Source organism: Dipodomys ordii, unplaced genomic scaffold (assembly GCF_000151885.1).
Source record: "Dipodomys ordii isolate 6190 unplaced genomic scaffold, Dord_2.0 Scaffold14, whole genome shotgun sequence".
NCBI classification, from domain to species: domain Eukaryota; kingdom Metazoa; phylum Chordata; class Mammalia; order Rodentia; family Heteromyidae; genus Dipodomys; species Dipodomys ordii.
In genome coordinates, this window is record NW_012267230.1 from 10,144,006 (window position 1) to 10,161,875 (window position 17,870).

The following is a 17,870-nucleotide window of genomic DNA, read 5'->3' on the forward strand; positions in this document are numbered from 1 at the left end:
AATTATAGTGTGATAATAACGTGTCTAAGTATTCACAGGCATTCTACACCTCCCCCCTCTGAAGACCATGGCCGGGCCCATTGAGCCCTGACAGTAGGGAATTAGGAGCTGCTCAGCCTTCTGTGGAGGAATGGAAGGATGCTATAGATGGTGGCTTTTGTGGTGGGGTTCAAGTTAGGGCTTTGGATTATTTATTTATATATTTTTCCAATACATATCATTGAACTTATTTCAGTTAACCTCTTGAAAAAGAAAGGTGCAGAGTGCTAATGGATCACACCTATAATTCAAGCAACTCAGGGGGCTGCGATCTGAGGGGTTAATTTAAATACACTGTGTCGCCGCAGCTTGTGCAGTTTTCATTTTATGGTTGTGTTCACCAGCCTTAGTATTTACTACAGGTTGAAATCTCTTGAAAAGAGTTTGGCACGGGAGAGGTAGAGGTGTGGCTCAGGTGGTAGAGTGCCTGCCTAGCAAGCACAAAGCCCTGAGTTCAGACCTCAGTATTACCAAAAAAAAAAAAAAAGGTGTGGCATTAGATACTGTATGCTTTCTCAGTTGTGGGGCAGTCCTTAAAAAGAACAAGACAGAATCTTACAGTGTGAGTGTAGAACATCCCAGGCTTTACAGTGGTTTGTTTCTTAAAGGAGTTCCTACAAGGTACTGTTACCAAAGCTGAGCCCGATTGCTCCAGAGCAGCTTTGTGCAAGGTTGTGCTTACAAATACAGTACTAAAAATATAAGCACGTGAAGTCATTTCAGTTTTTAAAACGTGGAGTTTAAAGTAGGTCAGCTGCTCTGCCTGTACCTGGAGAAGAGTCGATCTCATTTTCTCTTTTATTTTTAGAATCTTTTATTCAAAACTTCAGTGTTCTCTACAGTCCCTTAAAAAGACATCTCATTGGAAGCAACTCCGCCCAGTTCCCTTCTCAGCATCTAATCACTGAAGTGACAACTGATACCTTCTGGGAAGTGGTCCTTCGGAAGCAGGTATAGACTCATGAGAAAAGGCAGAATTCAAGCCATCCATCCCTCCTACAATAATTACCCATGCAGTGATTATTAGAGTGAGTAGGTTTTGTGGGGTTTGGGTTTGCTTTTTGTTTTTTCCTTTTTTTTTTTTTTTTTTTTTGGTACGTTTGGTTTTTGTTCCAGAACTGGGTGTAAACACAGGGTAGTTGTTAAGGTGACTGGTTGGAGTTTTTTGTTGTTTTTGTGTGTGTGCTAGTACTGGGGCTTGAATTCAGGGCCCTGTGTTCTTTTTCTTTCTTTCTTTTTTTTTTTTTTTTGTTTGGTGGTGGGGCTTGAACTCTGGGCCTGGGCACTGTCCCTGAGCTCTTCAGCTCAAGGCAAGCGCTCTACCACTTGAACCACAGTGCCACTTCCTGTTTTCTGGTGGTTTATTGGAGATAAGAGTCTCACAGACTTTCCTGCCTGGGCTGGCTCTGAACTGCGATCCTCAGATCTCACCTCCTGAGTAGCTAGGATGAAAGGTGTGAGCCACCGGTGCCCTGTGGGCCTTGTGCTCTTGCTTAGCTTTTCTGCCCACAGCTGGGGGACTCCCACTTGAACTACACCTCTGGTCTTAGATGTTGGTTTTTGATGTACAGAGATTTTTCTGGCTAAGCACTGTGGCTCACACTTGTAATTCAAGATGCCATCTGGAATTGGAATCATACCATCTCTACCTCCATACTTAGGAGGTAGAGATTAGGAAGATCAAAGTTCAAGGCTGGGTTGGAGACCTCATCTCAACCAATAAGCTAGGTGTGGTGTTCAGATGTCATCCTAGCTATGTGGGAAGCAGGTCCAGGCTAGCCCCTGGCAAAAATTCAAGACCCTTTTGGAAAAGTAAAAGCTCTAGTGGAAGGAAGGAGGTGCATAGCTCACATGGTAGAGCACCTATTTAGCAAGCTCTAGCCCTAAATTAAGAAGCCCAGTACTGCTGGATGGTAGTGGCACACACCTGTCATCTTAGCTACTCAGGAAGCTGAGGACCAGTTCACTCAGGAAAGTCCATGAGATCTGATTTCCAGTTTATTAAAGCCAGAAGTGGAGCTGTGGCTCAAGTGATAGAGTGCCAGCCTTGAACAAAAAAGGTCAGGAACAATGTCTAGGCCTTGAATTCAAGCTCCAGGACTCGCACACATGCATACATGCATGCACGTGCATGCGTGCATATACACACACATGCACACACACAACTACACACATACATATCACACACATAGAAAAACAAGATTGGTCTGAAGATGGCACATGAGTGAATGACATGGTTTTCTAACTGTAGAATATTCTTCATGAAGCACAAAGTTGGGAGGATCTAGAGATGCAAACTTCATTGCAATTTCTGCATGGTTTGTGGCATGGACTGATGCTGTCAGACTGTGCACCCATCAGGGAGGCAGGTGGGTCCTAGGTTCAGTAACAGTTTCTTCCCTTCCTGCAGGATGTTTTGCTGCTTTACTACGCCCCGTGGTGTGGCTTCTGTCCATCCCTCAATCACGTCTTCATCCAGCTTGCTCGGCTCCTGCCAGGGGACGCACTCACTGTGGCCAGGTAAGGACTCTGTTCTGCAGAACTTTCCTTTGTCCTCACTTTCCCTTGATGCCTCACTTTCCCTTGATGCCAGGATTGCCCATTAGTGGAGAGTAAGGCTTGGATTCAATGATGAGGCTAAAGCCACAAGCAAAGCCTCATTGAAGCCAACTTTTTCCTGTCAAATTCTCAATGTCCACAATGCAGAGTATGTTCAGTGCTGGAGATTCATGGAGGCACAAGCAGAACTCTGGCTGCTTGGAGTTCCTGGCACGGGGTTCCCACAGTTGCCATCTGGTCTGGAACCCAGAGCACCAGCTCCTGTTTTCCTCTTCATTTGTGAAACCAAGAGGAAGGATTGGGTGATAGCTACAGGTCCTAGTTTTAGAATTCCCTGGGTACGCTGTGAGAGCTCTTGCATACATTTAAAATTGTTAGGAGGAAGTAAGCAATTTTGGTACCAGGTTCTTTAGATTTAAATTATGTCTTCTCTCCCTTTCCCCACAAGAAATCCTCCATATACATTAAATATAAAAGATCAAATAACAGAAGGTAGCAGATTGAGTTTGGTATCTTTATGAGAGAGAGAGATTTTCTGAAGTAGCCACAAGGCAAGGTGCCTGTGGCTCATGCCTGTAATCCTAACTACTCAGGAGATTGAGATCTGAGGATCAGTTACCATCCCAGGCAGGAAAGTCTGTAAGGGTCTTACCTCCAGTAAATTAGCAAAAGTCCAAAAGGGGAGCTATGGCTCAAATGTTAGAGCACTAACCTGGAACAAAAGAAGCTCAGGCACAGCACCCAGACCCTGTATTCAAGCCCAGCACAAAAATACGAACCCATTCCTTGAGAAGTATGTCTGTTTTGTTTGTGTTACAAACAAAAGAGGAACACAGATCTAGAAAAGGAGCCGGAAGTACTGTTCCAACGTCCCCAGTTGAGCTTTATATGCAGTGCGCGTCTGGAATAGAGCCAGGGATTTTGTATGTACCCATGACTTAATCCTCAGAAGACCCAGTGAAGCCAGGGTGGGCATCGCTCTCTTTAGCTGGGAGGACACTGACTGCACAGAAAGATTAGATAACTTGCTGGGAGTAACACCATCTGTAAGTACAGACTGGGATTCAAAAGCAGGCAACCTTACTGCAGACCACGCACATATGGGGTGGTGGAGGGGAACTCTGGTGCCAGTGAAGGACATAGGTAGGTCTTCATGTAAGGGGACGGCTGGGAAGTTGGAACCTAAGCAGTGTAAATGAAAACAAATGCAAAGTGTCCTTTATACTTGGCAAAATTAACAAATACATGTGACAGAATTTATGTTGATAAAATAAAGTGAAATTGGCACAGTTGGTTGTAACTAATGGAATGAGTAGGCTGGCATAACCCTTTTGGAAAGTGTTTTGGCAACATTTGCAACAAATCTCCAGTTAATTTCATTTTTGATCCAGTTAATTTCAGTGTGGAGAATTGGGGACTAGAAATTCCTGAGACTCATGACTAGTCTCTTCAGCTTTATGTATTTATTTATTTGCCATAAGCAAAGCCTCATTGAAACCAACTCTTTCCTGACAAACTACGTATCTTTGAAGTTTAGATTCTGCAAATGAGTGAAAACATGCAGTGACTGGTTTTTGGAGCTTGGCTTATCTTGTTCAGGTTTCAGCATTACCTATGTCAGTGAAGAGGAGTGGTCCTCTTGTTCAGGCTTCAGCATTACCTATGCCAGTGAAGAGGAGTGGTCCTGTTGGCTTGCAATGGCATTTGTATCCATTCCTGAGAGCAGCACTTTTCAGACTATTAATAAACCTTTCTTATAACTCTGTAAGCTAACAGTCTAGCCTAGTGGAGAGTTCAGAAAGAAGCCCCAAGTAGCCTAGTGGAGTACTATGAATGCAGTTTGTTCTTGCACTGAAGCAAACGTCAGGAGGACATAGAATATAGTACCCAGCATGTGCTTGAAAAGTGGAACTTGGGTTTTTTATAGGCAAGCTCCTGGAGCCAGGCAGGCATGCTGGTTGTTAATGAAGCAGGGAACTTGTTTTTATTTGGATAAATGCTTGGCACTGACTTGTACCCCCAACTCCAAGTGTGAAACCTTTCCCCTCTCTTCACATACTTGTGAATATTGCCCACCCAGCCCTTCCCTGAAGGATGCAGATGACACCCTATGCCTGCTCAGTGCCTGCTGTTGGAGGGCTGTCTGCCCAATGCAGCTGCAGTCCATTGCAGGCATTAAGTGAAGGATGGGTGTCATCTTGTGTATTCAGAACTCTGCTTAGAAAATGCACTGTTGGGCCTCCATCCAGATTTACAGCTTAGAAAAGAGTATCATCTTTCATGTTCAAAGAGGCTTGTGTATTTGGTGATTTCCTTTATTTTTCCAGGACTAATTTGGGGGATAAAATGCAGTTGAGGTGTTCATTTATGATTGAGGCCCTTCTTCCTTCTTGGTGGGTTGTTTCCCTGGAGAATACAGTTGTGTTTCCAGAAGTTGTGAGTGCCTCACTCACCCACTTGTGCACTTTGTGAGAGCGTGGGCCAGCCAGGGTGATCGACAAAGGTGGTTTCTGGTGGGTATGCCCTACATGCTCTTCCTTACCTCCTCTCGCTTTTTGCTTTCTGCCAGGATTGATGTGTCTCAGAATGATCTTCCTTGGGAATTTATGGTTGACCGTCTCCCTACCATTTTGTTTTTTCCCTGCAACAGGTAAGACTGAGTTCTTTGGCAGATAGAATTATCTGGTTGAGGTCTCAAGACAAGTAGGTTTCTTAGGATGTTGTCATTCATTGTGACTGAGCTAAAAGAAAACCCACAAAACTGCCATTAAAGCTACCTTCCTTCCTCAGGTTCAAGCAGCTCATGAAAGAGTTTTCTTTGTGTGCAGACTGTGAATGTCTTCTTGGGACTATCACTTTGACCTTTTGTCCTTTGCCCATAGGCTGTTCCAAGGCTGATTGCTCCAACAGCTGTGCTGAGATCCCCAGCAAGTAGGAACAAGGCCTTAGTAAAATAGGCAGGTTTGGCAGTGGGCTTAAATGTTTCAACAGAAAAGGAATGACCTCTCTCAGCCCTTTAAAGCCAAGGAAGCCAGCAGCTGGCTCCCTATTGGCATTGATTTCTTCTGGTTTGAGGATGGGTCCTTGGGGACCTACTTCTGTCCTCTATGGGAAATTTGCTTTCAGGATCGTTTAGGCAGGGCCCTGACTCTGTGCAGCTTGTGGTTTTCATTTCCTGCTTCCTTTTATGATCTGCTTCTCCAGCATGGGTTTTCCTTTGCAGCTGGTGAATCATTGCCTTTCTGCTTCCGAATGGAATAATCTTTGTGCTAATCTCAGTGGAATATGGTATAGTGGTAGTGTCTTGTCAAGGCATGCACTACATACAGTGTGACTCACTGCTGCTGCCGCCTGCATCAGATAATCCTTTTCCTTTCTAAGAAGTATTTAAATTGCCACTGGATTAATATAGACTATAACACTAGCAATTTCATCTGTGGGGGACAAGTTGGGCAGGTAGTTTATGACATCTAGTTTTTTAAATTCCAAACTTACTTTGAAAAAGCATTGACTGTCAGCACCTAACACATGCGTTTGCATGAAGTTCTCACCACGTGAGTGTGTGTGGAGGGAGAGTGCACACACATGGTGGAGGGCTTGTTTAGAGGCTTGCTTGGGAGCACAACAGTGAGCCCCCACTCCAAACCCTGGGTCAGGAGGCCAGGGGTGCTGGACAGGAAGATGGGTTCAATTAAGTGGAGAGAGATTAGTAAGTCAAAGCCTTACTGCTTTGGAATGGAATTTTTCTCATTTCTTTAAAACTGTTGATAGGCAGGCTGGGAATATGGCTTTGTGATAGAGTGCTTGCCTAGCATGCATGAAGCCCTGGGTTCGATTCCTCAGTACTACATAAACAGAAAAGGCTGGAAGTGGTACTGTGGCTCAAATGGTAGAGTGCTAGCCTTGAGCAAAAGAAGCTCAAGGACAGTGCCTAAACCCTGAGTTCAAGCCCCAGGACTGGCCAAAAAAAAAACAGCAACAACAACAACAAAAAAATGTTGATAGGCATGAGTGAAGGAAACTTCATCATCAGCTGGTCCAAAGAGGGTTGGGCCAGCCCAAGAGAGAAAATGAAAAAGTCGGAATCATGCAGTGAGACTTATTTCCACAATTCACCGGCATACCACTGTTGAATGCAAAGTGATCAGTCTCGTATGAGTACTAGGGAAATGAAGACTTATATGTGCCCTGAGTGTGTGCATGGAGATTGTGCTGGTGTTGACAGCAATTGCTCGGAGGGGAGAGGAATCCATGTGCTCTGAGGATGCTGCTTGTGGGACTTCATCACTGCTGCACATTGATGACAGGGAACATGTCCCAGTTTATAAAAATCACAAAGAACCCTGTCCTCAGCCCAGTGTGCAGCCTGCCCAGCTGTGGCCTTGTCCTGGGCCTACCTCCCCTTGCCCCAGGCTGGAGAAAGGGTAGGATCCTGTCGGGAGGGACAATCTCTGTCTTGCATAGGACATCTCTGAATACTCCTAGCCAATGGCCTGCATGGAACTTTTGAGTGACACTTCAAAATGCAGATGCTCTGGCGTGCTCCTGGATCAGGGCTGGAGGAGGGGAAGCCACATAAGCGCTACAAAGAGACCGTAGTGTGGCCCCATGAAGAACCCAGTTCTTCCCTCAGGATGAGAGAGGCAGATTAAACATGTTACCACCATGATCTCTAAAGGTTTACTTTTGGACTGGGAGTGTAGCTCAAGTGGCCTAGCAAACACAAATCCTTAAGTTCAAATTCCAGTACCACCAAGAAAAATAATGTGTGAGCCAGACACCAGTGGCCCATGCCTGTAACCCTAACTTCTCAGGAGCTGAGATCTGAGGATCATGGATTGGAGCCAGCTGGGGCAGAAAAGTCCCCATGATACTCTTATCTCCAAACCACTCAAAAAAACTGGAAGTGGTGCTGTGGCTCAAGCGGTTGAGCACACTTGCCTTGATTAAAAGAAGCTCAGAGACAGCACCAGGCCCAGAGTTCAAGGCCCAGGACTGGCAAAATGAAAAAAAAAGAAAACATGAAAGTAGCTGGGTATAGTAGGGCATGCCTTTAATCCCAGCACTCAGGAGGCTGAGACAAGAGGAGGATGGTAAGTTCAAGATAAGCCTTGGCCACATATTGAGACCTTGTCTCAAAACACCAAAAACTAATAAATGTACGCGGCCATTAGAGACAGTCATGGCATTGCCTAAAGACCTATAAGGGTCCTTGCAGTGCTATAAGTGTTGCAGCCCCTCCCCGTGGCTCACCTGCACCCTGCCCTGGAGACACGGAAAAGCCGTGTGCCTTCCCCTCTGGAGTGCTGAGATTACAGGCACACACCACACGCCTGGCTAACAGTGCAGGAGCTCATGTTGAAAGCTGACATTGAGCACTCACTGAACTCAGTCCTTACAACGGTCTCCTGAGATGGTCATCACCCCACCTGACAGAGCCATCACTTGTCTCCGAGCACACTGGCAGTGACAGGGCCATGTTGGCCAGCTGGCCTCTGAGTTCCTACTCTGACCACAGTCACTGGACCTCTAAGGGAGCTGGTTCCTAACGGATTACTGCGGCCCGCTTGTATGCTGTGGGAGCCCCTTCCTCTGCCACCCTCCTTCTCTACTCCTAGGGGCCAGCAGTTATATATAGTTCAGTGTCCGCTGGGCCAGGTACAGACACCCCCAGTTGAGAACCCCTGCTGTAGACAAATGCTTGTTGACAAAACTGCCAAGTGTTTTACCCTTCCCAGTGTCACCAAGCACTGCTAGTGCCAGTGACATGGTTGGTGACAGTCCTGCTCAGGAATCCCACCTGGCCCCACCAGTGGGCCACACCTAATTTAGAGAATGCCATGTCACCGACTTTAGGCTTGGGCCTCTTGTCTTTCTGGAAAGTTGGGCACAGAAACAGTGCTCTGTCCTAGGGAATGAACAGTTCAAATAAGCCACATTAATCTCAGCACACGGTACCAGAGAGCACTGCGGCTCTGCCGGGAGCTGCTGGGCAGCTCCAGCATCTCCTTCCTTCCGTTCTCTACATAGCCCACCTGACTGGAAACAGAACACCTGGTTTGGGACTGTGCCTGTGGGCCTGATTCCTCTCTTTCTCTCTCTCCAGAAAGGACCTAAGTGTGAAGTACCCCGGAGACCTCCCCGTTACCCTCCCGAATCTGCTGAAGTTCATCTTGCATCACTCAGACCCCACCCCTGCCCCCCAGAACTTGGCCAACCCTCAAGAATGTCTTCAGAGCGAAGTGGCCTTAAAGCAGGGCCACATGGCCCACTTGGAGAGAGAGATGCAAAGGCTGCGAGCAGAGAGGGGCAGCCTGCACCGGGCACAGGTGCAGGTGGAGGGCCGGCTGTCACGGGCACGCAGGGACGGGCGCCGCCTGCTGCGGCAACAGCAGAACCTGGAGCGGCAGCACAGCCTGCTCCGGCGGCACGGCCAGCAGCTGCAGGCCCTGTACGCACAGAAGGCCCGAGAGCTCCAAGACCTGGCCGCCCACTCTGAGATACTCTCCGAGAACAACACATGGCTCAAGGTCCTCATGGCCACTATGGAGAGGCACCTGGAAGGTCAAGATCACGCTGAGAACCCCGCTCCCCCCAAAGAGGCACACCCTGACCCCCCCAAGCCTCCAGGTGCCCCCCACTTACCTGGCGGCTCCTCTCCGTCTTCCAGCACCAGCGCCACACTGGCACCTGAGAGGAAGAATGAGAATAGGACAGACTAACATTGACATGAAGGAATCAGAGGTGAAATGTACATTGGGAATGTATTTATGCAAATTTTATTGAAATTTATTGTAAATAAAGATTTTCTCAGTCGTCTAGAAAATGGACTTGAATGCCATTGAACTTTTATTGAACAGGGAAGCCTCCCTTTCACTTATTGCACAAACTTGGTAGCTTGAGACAAAAACAGTAGCACAGTCCACCGGAAGAAGTGTGAGAAGTCAGTCCATGTCATAGCGGCTCAGTGTCGGGTCCCTCCCCACCCCTTCCCGTTGCTCTCGTGTGATACGACATGTAGGATGAAAGGTCAATTTCTTGATGAGTTGGGAAACTTGAATGCAACAGTTGGACTATTGAGAACGGACTCCAAGAGAGGTCATAACTCTAAGCCACTGAAGTGTGTGGCTCTGATGTCTGCTAGAAACATAGCCATTGGTGAGTAAGAACAGGGGCGCTATTGTGTGGTGGCGGTAGGCCAATCCAGAGACACTGTCACCCCTAGTGCCTCAACGCGCCACCCACACCAATGGGCCGGCCCTGGGCTCCTAACATGGTCCTGGCCTCTGGGGAGGAGAGAAAGCTCCAAAAGCTTAACTGATGGGAAGGGAAGCGTGGGCAATCCAAAAGGAAACTTCACTGGCACAGGCCGAACCACGGACTCCCAGGGTCAGACTCCCACTGCTCCCGGATGGTGAAGCTGGAAGCAGAAGGACAAACAGCCTGTGTTCTGTGGCTAGCTTCCAGAGTAGAGGTAGAAAGCCTGGCGGGTCTACTGTGGGATGGGGACTGACCACGTACCTCAGCCTCTTTGGGGGCAGAGCAAACCTTCCCCAACCTTCAGGCCTTTCACTTGCTCCCAGGCCAGTTGCCACTCCCAGCCCATGCTGCCAGGGACCAGGGCAGTTCCTTGGGGTGCTTCATGCCCCATCTTCATTAGCTCCCCCTCCTCACCCCACCTGCTACTTAATGCCCGACTCCCCCAGTTCAGGTGTGTGGTGCCACAGTGCTCTTCAGCTCCCCTGGGGCTCCAGGAAGTGCATTGTTGAGCATGCTTTTCAGAAAAGGGGCCCCCAGCTTGCACATGCCATGCGCCGGCAGGCAGCTCCAACAGGAAGAGCCAGTGCTCAGCCATGGAAAAGCAGGGCTGGCCTCAGGCGGGCTCTTTACCCAGGATCCCGACCTAGGTCATGTTTTAGTCATGACCGTTTACAATGTGCTTACAGTGGGGGATTAAAAACCTAAGCAAGCTCGCTGACTGCCCACGGGGATGCTTCATGGCTGGTTCCGCAGGGAGCTACCCCCTCCTACCCACTCCTACTCCTGCACCATGCCCAGACTGGCAGGGAGCACCTGCGGCTCCCGTGTGAATACACACAGTGGCAACCTCCCACGGGCACCTGATGCCCGACAGCCAGATCCCAGGACTCAGCCTGCGGAGAGCCAGGATGGAGAAAAGTGAGCTCCACTACCCAGCAGGTGGGTGGTCATCAAAAGAGGAAGCTACGGAGAGAAAGGAAGAGGGGGGACCAGACTCCGCCCCTCCAGTGCAGAAAATATTAAATACAGAAACAAGATGACGCCTCTCTCCTGGGCCAATCAGGTTTCAAACTAAAAGTAGCCATCTGGAGTTTCATAAGGATAGCAATTCAGCAAAGCCTGCACTACAGGTGTGCTCAGCATGCTTGAGACCAAAAGGGCAAGAAACTGCTCTGCTACCACCACGCCCGGCAGCCTCAGGACTCCTGCCTCACTGTCCTTCACCAGCTCCCAGGCACATGTGGTAGCGTCCTTGCAGTCATTCTGCCATCACCAGCTCTACTGTTGACCAGTGTGTCTGGGGCCAGGGAGAGGCTTGGTCCTCCTTCTACCCATCACTAACCAAGCAGAAATCACCGGAGCGCCCCCGCTGGCCAGCCACAGACACAAAACTGACCTCCCACTTCCTGTCCACACAGACAGACAGACAGACACTGGCAATCCTGCCAGGTACAGCCTGGACTTGAGGAGACCAAGGTTCCCCCAGGGTGTTTTGCCTGGGCCCCTCATGAGGACCAGAACCCGTTCCATGGGCTCTACATCGTAGTAAAAATCAGCAGAGAGGCTTAAGCACGTGCTTCCGGGGCCTATTTACAGTTCACAGGTTGGTTAGTTCACGCGTTACAGTAGTAGCTCCATCAAAAACAGGCTCAGCTAAACATTCAAGTAACAAAAGCGTAAAGGGGCCATGAGCTCCAGCAAGGCCAGGCCTGCCCACTGCCAGCAATGGGCAGCCCCCACCAGGAGGCTGAGGGGAAGCCGAGGGCGGCCGGGACCCAGAGTCAGTGCATGCGATGATGGAGCCCACTGAGGCCATGCCAGCAGTGTCAGCCCTTCTGCTCAGCAGCATGCCCGTGGTTCTCTCTCAGCGTCTTGAGGCTGGCTGCAGACCGGACCAGGGCCTTGCAGCTCATATCAGCCATGCACTTCTGGGCCGTTGGCAGTCATCAGCTTGGCCTTTCTCTCCACACAGGGGCCCTTGGCAGAGTACTGCACCAGCAGGAAGGGTTCCTTGGTCTCACCATCGCCCACAATGCTTTCCTCGTCCTCTGACTGGCCGATGCGCTGCAGCCGCAGGTAGCACCAGCAGCCTAGAATCAGGGCTCCAAGGGCTGCGATGGCGATGAGGATGACAATGACGGTGACTACACCGGTGGTGGGGCTGTGGTCCATAATAGACATGGTCAGTGCCTAGGAGGGGCTTCCTTGACCGGAAGCTCTTGTGCTGGCTGGTTCAACAAGGCTGGAACTCAGGCTGGACCCGACATTCCTGAAAGACAGCAAGAAGAGACTACCAGAGATTCCACTGGGGACTTCCAGGGTGCAAATACATGTAGTCTGCTTTTTGGGGTTTGGTACTAGGAATCAAACTCAGCTCTCACCCATGCCGATAAGCTCGCTACCACTTGAGGCACACCCCCGGGTCTTTTTTTTTGTGTGTCGGTCATGGGGGCTGAAATTGGTCCCTTAGTTCTTCAGCTCAAGGCTAGTGCCCTACCAGTTGAGCCACAGTGCAACTTCCGGCTTTTTCCTGCTTATGTGGTGCTGAGGAATCGAACCCAGGGCCTCAAGCACTCTACTGCTGAGCCACCTTCCTGCCCAACCCCCCCCCCCCCACCCTTTTTTTTTTTTTGGCCAGGGCTTAAACTCAACCTGGGCACTGTCCTTGAGCTATTTTGCTCAAAGCTAGCTTTCTAGCACTTGAGCCATAGCTCCACTTCTGGCTTTTGGTGCTCACAGACTTTCCTGCCTGGGCTGGCTTTGAACCGCAATACTCAGACTTCAGACTCCTGAGTAGCTAGGGTAATAGGTGTGAGCCACCAGCTCCCAGCTGGTAAGATAGGGTCTTTTGGTCCTGGGGCTTGAACTCAGGGCCTGGGCTCTATCCTAGATCCTCTCTGTGCTCAAGGCTAGCACTCTACCACTTGAGCCACAGTACCACCTTGGTTTTTTTCTGTTTATGTGGTACTGAGGAATCAGACCCAGGGCTTCATACATGCTAGGCAAGTACTCTACCACTGAGCCACATTCCCAGCCCTGAGATAGGGTCTTAATAACTTTGCTCTGGGTCTTAATAACTTTGCTCTGGTTGGCCTTGAACTCAACCCTCCAGCCTTTACCTCCTGAGTATAGGATTACGAGGATTACAGGTATGCGTCACCAGTCCCACTCATAGGGACTATTTGAAAGTTCTTCAGCCTGCTGCTCCCACCCGCACACTGGTGAGAATGAGGTGTCTACTCTTGGCACACACAAGCTCACCCGGCTGTTTCTCTGACTATCTTGGACACCTCAGCACTGCACCTCCAGTCAGCAGTCACCCCCACTCAGCCATGAGCCCCAAAACATGGGCACCATGACAGCGGTGGCAGAGGCTACAAGAGAGCTGGGTGCTACTGGCGCTCTTATGTTGAAAGACATTCTGGAAGCCAGTGCCACCAGGGCTAGCCGCTTAGCAGCCACTAGGGGACAGAGAAGAGCAGAGGGCTTCCTGAACAGTAGAGAGGAGGGATTTGAAAGTGGGATCCCATCAGCCCCTGGGCACAAGTAACACAGGTGACAGGAGCAAGTGGCTTCTTCCAGGACCCGTGGGAAAGGGCACAACTGACAACAGCTATTGCTAAACGGGGCACCTGCTCAGGGAAGACCATGCAGACTGAGGCCATACAAGGGTGCAAAAGGCTGAGGTCCTGCAAAGGGAAAGCCGGGGGGAGCAGCACTGCCCCCTCCTCCTTGCCAAGAAGTCTTACACTAGGCCTAACCCCAGGCCAGCTACCCTCGGAGGCTGGGGTTCACTCTCTGGGACCTGGAAGCAGGCAGGTTGCCCAGCTACCCCCAGGCCCCACCCTCTTCTGCCTTGTCTACATGGAGCAAATCACAGTAACACTGGTTTGTGGTCACAGAAGACCAGCCGGCGGTCCGTCCTGCCCAGGCTGGTGCACAGGAAGAACAGGTCTGAGTCCATGATCATTTTAAGAAGAGTCACGGTGGCTATGCAAGTTTTTCCCTTCAAACAGGATCGAACCTGTTGTGTCCTTGAACAAAGCGGGCTTTAATTAGAAGTGACGCTTACCCAGGCTGGGGGAGGTTCCTAGGGTGAGCCAGGCCTGCTGAAGGTCACAGGCAGCTAAGTCATCGCCCAACAGTGTCCAGGAGGCGGGTGCTGTCAGCCTCCACCCTTTGAGGCCGACTGAGACCAAGGGACCCTGCTCCCCAAACTGGAAGACAAGGAACGTACCCCAGTGCTTACAGACAGAACAGAACCTGTCCCCGCCACTGCCTGCTCCCTCAGCCTGGCGCTTCCTTCCCACTCGTGTCCTGTGGCTTCACCTGAGGCAGCATGCCCCATGAGGAGGGGGCACCTGATCTCCACAACCACAGCACAACCTGGCCTAATGTCACCATGTGGAGGTGACCTAGTTAACGCCTGCTCCAGCAAGGCCGCCGTCCTGACCTGGGGCCCTTCCCCAGTACCACCCTTGGGAACAGGCCATGTGCCAGGACTGCCCTGCTCACCCTGCACCCTGCTCCCCAGCCACCAGCAGCTCTCACCACCCTCCAGAGGGCACAGGGCACCCTGGCCCAGGGAGCCTGCCTCTAACTCCCTGTCCCTGGGCCTCTGGCTGAGCACTGGCCAGGTTCCTGCCCTCTCATGGCTTTCTGAACAGGAAGGCCAGGCAGTGTCAGTTCGGAAGGGGAAGTGCGTGCTGGGGTGGGGGGTTCAGGGGCAGGAAGTTGGAAAGGGACAACAGTACCAGAACCTGAGGGAAAGCCCAGAAAGAATCCATTGAGTCCAGTGGGGACCAGCAATGCCAGGGCTGACAAGGAAACTGAGGCACAGGCAGCCGCAGCTCAGAGGAGCCCAAAGGAGTGGTAAATGCAAGTCTCAGTGTGCAGCCCCAAAGGGGCCAGGTCTAGACCTCTTTGGCCTGAAGGCAGAGCCCAGTGAACCATCCAGCCACTGTGGGCTGGTCCTCCACTAGTATGCTTCCTCCTTTTTTTAACTCGGCAAGTATTTCCTGAGAACTGATCAAAAACATCAGATCACCTCATTGCCGCAGACCCTCCCAGAAGATCCTGCGCCCATCAGGCCTCTGCTGCTGCTTCCTCGGCCTACTACCCCATGCTGGCTTCTTCCTGCAACTGGGAGGTTCCTCAGAAGCACCCCCCCCCAAAAGCACCTGGCCCCGGAAGCCACCACCACTCCATGGTGTCTTTCCTAGAGCTCCCTGGCAGCTGTCTCGTTACCTACAGACTCCAGCTGCCCATCACCATACCCCTGCTCTCTCACACACGGGGGCCAGTGAAGATTTGCTGAATGCAGCCACATCGGGGATGTGGTGAGAAACTTAGAAGAGACTCAGCTCTCCAGGGGACCAGCCAGGGGTCCCCAGTCTGAGCCACCTCCCAAACTCTGTGCCATTCCTGAGTCCCTGAGCAGGACCCATGCCTGCCCCAGCCGCATGTGGGGAAGAACAGAGAGGTGCTGTGCCAGTGGACTTGGTCATGCTGGGCAGCTGCCTTTGTGCATGCTGGGATGGCAGAAACCCAAAGCAGTGGGCTGGCCAGACCCTGGGAACCCCCTTTGCCTGGCTGGACCCCAGCCTGGGCTGTCGCCTGCAAGCTGACTGACCCCTCACCTGGACAGAACAAAGCCTACCCAGGGGACAGGACGGGACAGGAAGAGTCACAACTCAAGCGAGGAAACCCAACCCACTTCAACCACACTGATGCCCCCTTTACCAACTGCTCACCCATGAGCACCCTTGCTGTGCACGAGAAAACCGAGGCCCCGGATGTGCAAGTGGAGTGTGCAAGTGTGAAGAGCAAGAGAGGGTACGTGAACTTGGACCACTCTGGGCATAAGCACACAGGGCCAGGGCCAGGTCTCCACTGCTCTGCCGATCACCCTTTACCAGCAGACTTGCCACACACATCCAAGGCCCCTGGCTCCCCCAAACAGTTAACTCCCCACCCAGCCTGTACCCTCTTGCTTTGCACACCCTAAACCACTCACCAACACTAGAAAAACCTAGGTGCCCCACTCTGCATAACCCCCATCACTCCCCTAAATACTACAAGGGGGTGAGCTGGGACACAGGACATGCCATATCAGCAATAGCAAAGTCCACCGGCCAGCCCAGGCTTCCTAAAGCCTTGTGAGGTGGGCAGCCGGGTGCTAGGCACACAGGCTAGAGCCCAGCTCTGTCCTGCAGTGGGTTCAGTGGACAGCCGCAGCCACCAGCCAGCTCAGGGCAGGGAACTGTTAAGACACTGCTGCCCCTCTCAGGCCCACAGTTGTTCCCCCCGGCCACCCCCACGTGAAGACACTGCCCCTTCCCACAGTGTGGGCACTCGGCACAGCCAGCAGCAGGACTGGCGTCCCCCTCCTCTGCCAGCCCACCAAACTGTTTCCGCCTACCAGCCTGTTTCTCAAGGTGCAAAGTGGACGTAAGCCCGGATCTCACCACAGAGCCAGAAGGCCTGGCCAGGGCACGGTGCCACAAAGCACCCTTCCCTGGGGACTCTGCTCGTCCTTTTCACTTAACTGGGAGCATCACGCGCATTGCTCAGCTGGGCTGGGCACCCTGTCTGCAGCTCCTTCCTCTGCCGCTCTCCTGGGAAGTCAGGGGACTGCCCTGCTTACCGGAGCTCGCCAACTCCCAGGGGCTGCTGGCACTGCCTGCAGGGAGGAGCCATGCCCAGTCCCAAATGGAGTTGCCAAAGATGCCAACCAACCAGGCCTTCTGCCTCCAGAGGATCCTGGTTTGCAAGCCAGAAACATTTCCAGCTCTGGGGTCTTGCCCTAGACCTAGAACATGACGAGGACTCAGGTAGAACGTCCCCTTGTGCGGCAGGCCCTGGGAGGCACTGCGACACAAGGACCAGTCACCCCAGGTCTCTGCCCTCCAGGAGCCTGGACCAAGAAGAGAAGGGGCACCAGTGGCAACCATTATGGGGCTGTCATCTCACCCCCCCCCTCTCCTCTGCCAGAAGAGAAACTCACCCCCAGAACTCCCCAAGTTCCCACAGCAGAAGAGGAAGCTAAGTGTGGCAGTTCAGGGACTGCCCCAAGGTCAGCTGGGGTCTCTGGTCACTGTGAATCCCCTGCTGGGCATTCTGGGGACCAATCCATTTAGCCAAACAACTCTGGCCGTAAATAGAAGATGCTTCCAAAAGTTGTTGATGATTTCAAGGTGCAAGACATGAGCTAAACACTTTTGGTGTGTCTGAGATTTCTGCCTCACAACCACCCCAGACTTGGTACTCTTCCCATCTAGCAGATAAAGAGTCTGTGGCTCCTAGAAGTTACATCAACTGCCCAAGGACACACAGCTTAAGAGAAGAAGTGCAGAGATTCAAACCCAGGCAGCCGCGATGCTAAATTCCAGATTTCCCTCTTGCCCTGTTTCTGACTCCAGCCTCTCCCCGGATGGAGCGGTGGAGGACAAGTGAACCCCGGCGTGGCCGTCTGCGTGCCCTGTGCAGAGGACCCGATGCAGGGGACTCGGCGATGACAAGCGCCCGCGTGCCAAGCCCGGGCGGCGTGCGGGCGCGGTGCCAGGCGCCCCAGGCACCCCCTCATTTCACCCCGCCAGGCGACGCCGCGACCCCCACCCTCTGGAGGCGCGAGGCAAGGCGCCGGGAGGCAGGGGCCCGGCCGGGGTGCGACAGCTGGAGCGGCAGCCCGGCCCGCCGGGGGCGGGGGCTGGGGGAGGGGACGCGGGACCACGAGACCTAGTCATGCCCACGCCGCGCAGTCACTGCCAACCGCGCAAAGCGCTGCGGCTCGGCCTCAGTTTCCCCACCCACGAAATGGGCGCCAGACTCTACCTAGACCCCTCCATGCCCCAAAGCGCTGACCATGCTGGGGGCTGCCAGGACCCCCAATTCTCCCAGGATGCCTTTTGTTTTGTTTTTTGTTTTAATCCCCGAGTATGGGGGGAGGCAGCAACCCAGCGCAGGGCGCGGGACTGCGGGTGGCGGCGGGGACTCGCGCTGGCGGCGGGGGA

At 52.0% G+C, this 17,870-nt stretch overlaps 2 protein-coding genes across 5 annotated transcripts in view; one reads left to right on the plus strand and one right to left on the minus strand.

Moving 5' to 3' along the window:
* The window catches only part of Txndc11 (thioredoxin domain containing 11), a 30,567-nt gene extending 21,133 nt beyond the window's left edge, over positions 1–9,434 (plus strand). For all 3 annotated transcript variants that reach the window (XM_013011346.1, XM_013011344.1, XM_013011347.1), the window contains 4 exons: positions 848–990; positions 2,450–2,559; positions 5,168–5,248; positions 8,705–9,434. In XM_013011346.1, the coding sequence (XP_012866800.1) occupies positions 848–990; positions 2,450–2,559; positions 5,168–5,248; positions 8,705–9,320 (950 nt within the window). In that variant the 3' untranslated portion in view covers positions 9,321–9,434. The remainder of the gene's footprint in view (positions 1–847; positions 991–2,449; positions 2,560–5,167; positions 5,249–8,704) is intronic.
* Snn (stannin) lies at positions 9,416–16,302 on the minus strand. 2 transcript variants are annotated; one of them, XM_013011351.1, is made up of 2 exons: positions 16,280–16,302; positions 9,416–12,127 (listed from the first exon to the last, which is right to left on the minus strand). In XM_013011351.1, exon 2 carries the CDS (start codon positions 12,037–12,039, stop codon positions 11,773–11,775), a length of 267 nt encoding a protein of 88 aa, XP_012866805.1. In that variant the 5' UTR covers positions 12,040–12,127; positions 16,280–16,302; the 3' UTR covers positions 9,416–11,772. The 2 variants fall into 2 exon arrangements, with proteins under 2 accessions (XP_012866805.1, XP_012866804.1); XM_013011350.1 differs by lacking the exon at positions 16,280–16,302 and adding an exon at positions 13,931–14,045.
* Positions 16,303–17,870: the final 1,568 nt, after the last annotated feature.